The following is a 1,574-nucleotide window of genomic DNA, read 5'->3' as shown; positions in this document are numbered from 1 at the left end:
TTAGTGTATACAGTAACCATCTGTACACAGTATAGTATTTTGGCTTTTTTTCTTCTCATCTTTTTTTTCTGTTTTCATTTTCCTAGTGTGGGATTAAATGAAGTCTGTCTCTCGTCACAGGAATGACTCTGTGGGATCGTGATGACCTGATGAAAGATGTTGGAGAAAGACCGAAGGCCTCTAATGATTTTGAAATTGTTGCTTCTGAATCAATCTCAGACAAATCTTCAGCTCTAAATGTTGAAGCTTCACTGAAGGCAAGTTTCCTGGGTGGACTGGTTCAGGTTGATGGATCTGCCAAATATCTGAATGATAGTAAATCTTCCAGAAATCAGGCCAGAGTAACACTGAAGTACAAGGCAACCACAAAGATCCAGGAGCTGTCCATGAATCATCTTGGAAGAGGAAACGTGAAGCATCCATATGTTTTTGATCAAGGCTTAGCAACACATGTAGTCACAGCTATTCTTTATGGAGCACAAGCTTTCTTTGTGTTTGACCGTGAAGTTTCTGAACAGGAAGATCATCAAGATGTTCAGGGCAACTTGAAGGTGATCATCAAGAAGATTCCCTTACTTTCTGTAGAGGGTGAAGGTTCCCTGAAGATGGAAGAGAAGGACAAAGAAAGTGTTGATAAATTCTCCTGCAGGTTTTATGGAGACTTCTGTCTTCCAAAACCACCAACAACCTTTCAAGATGCAATAAAAGTCTACCAAAGCCTGCCAGGATTACTGGGAGACAAAGCTGTACCAGTGAAGGTCTGGCTGCTGCCACTGACAGCTTTAGATTCTTCTGCTGCTAAACTCGTCCGTCAGATCAGTACAAGATTAGTTCAAGAAGCACAGAGAGTCCTGGAGGACTTCAGTGAGCTGGAAATGAGGTACAATGATGTACTGGGAACCAGCACTGCACAGCAGTTCCCACAGATTGATAAAAAAATGAAAACTTTTAAAGAAATGTGCTCTGAGTTCAAACTGGAATTCCAACAAACTTTGGCCAAGAAACTTCCATCAATCCGAGGAGGAGGAGAAGAGGAAGCGGAGCTTGCAGAAATCCTGAAGAAGAGACATTCTTCACCTTTCAGCAGCAAAAGCCTGAACGAGTGGATGGACTGTAAAGAGAGAGAAATCTACACATTAATGTCTTTTACCAGGATGATGAAAAACACCAAAATCATCTCGTCTCAAAATGATCTCTACAAGGAAAGTCTGAGTGCAGAGCATGTTGTGTGTTTTGTTTTCACCTCTCTGGGAAAGGATGAACCGTACCTCTCAGCTTTATATAGATACTTGAAAGGAAAAACCAACAAACAAACCAACCAAACCTCCTGGTTAGTCTGTTCAATTTCATTTTCATGTTCATTTTTAATGTTTTCCACCACAACTCTCACACTCATGATGTAGAGAAGGAACAATGGTACGCCTCAAAAGAAGTAACAGCTGAAATGAGGAGGAAAGCAAAACTCTTCAGTGATTTTGCAGAGGCCAACAAGGAAAACAAGAACATTAAGTTCCTGACAGTGGGGTTAACTAATGAGACCCAGGAAGGTTCCAGCATCCACCTTTATGAAGGTG

The 1,574-nt window shown here is 41.2% G+C and overlaps 1 protein-coding gene across 1 annotated transcript; it reads left to right on the top strand.

Annotated features, from left to right (window-relative positions):
* The first annotated feature begins 122 nt into the window (after positions 1–122).
* On the top strand, positions 123–1,403 carry LOC102195372 (verrucotoxin subunit beta-like). Its single transcript, XM_005751365.1, has one exon. It carries the CDS (start codon positions 123–125, stop codon positions 1,401–1,403), a length of 1,281 nt encoding a protein of 426 aa, XP_005751422.1.
* The last annotated feature ends 171 nt before the right edge of the window (positions 1,404–1,574 follow it).

This window comes from Pundamilia nyererei, unplaced genomic scaffold (genome assembly GCF_000239375.1).
Source record: "Pundamilia nyererei isolate P.nyererei 1_Seehausen unplaced genomic scaffold, PunNye1.0 scaffold00307, whole genome shotgun sequence".
Classification (NCBI taxonomy): domain Eukaryota; kingdom Metazoa; phylum Chordata; class Actinopteri; order Cichliformes; family Cichlidae; genus Pundamilia; species Pundamilia nyererei.
This window is presented reverse-complemented; position numbering and strand designations above follow the sequence as displayed.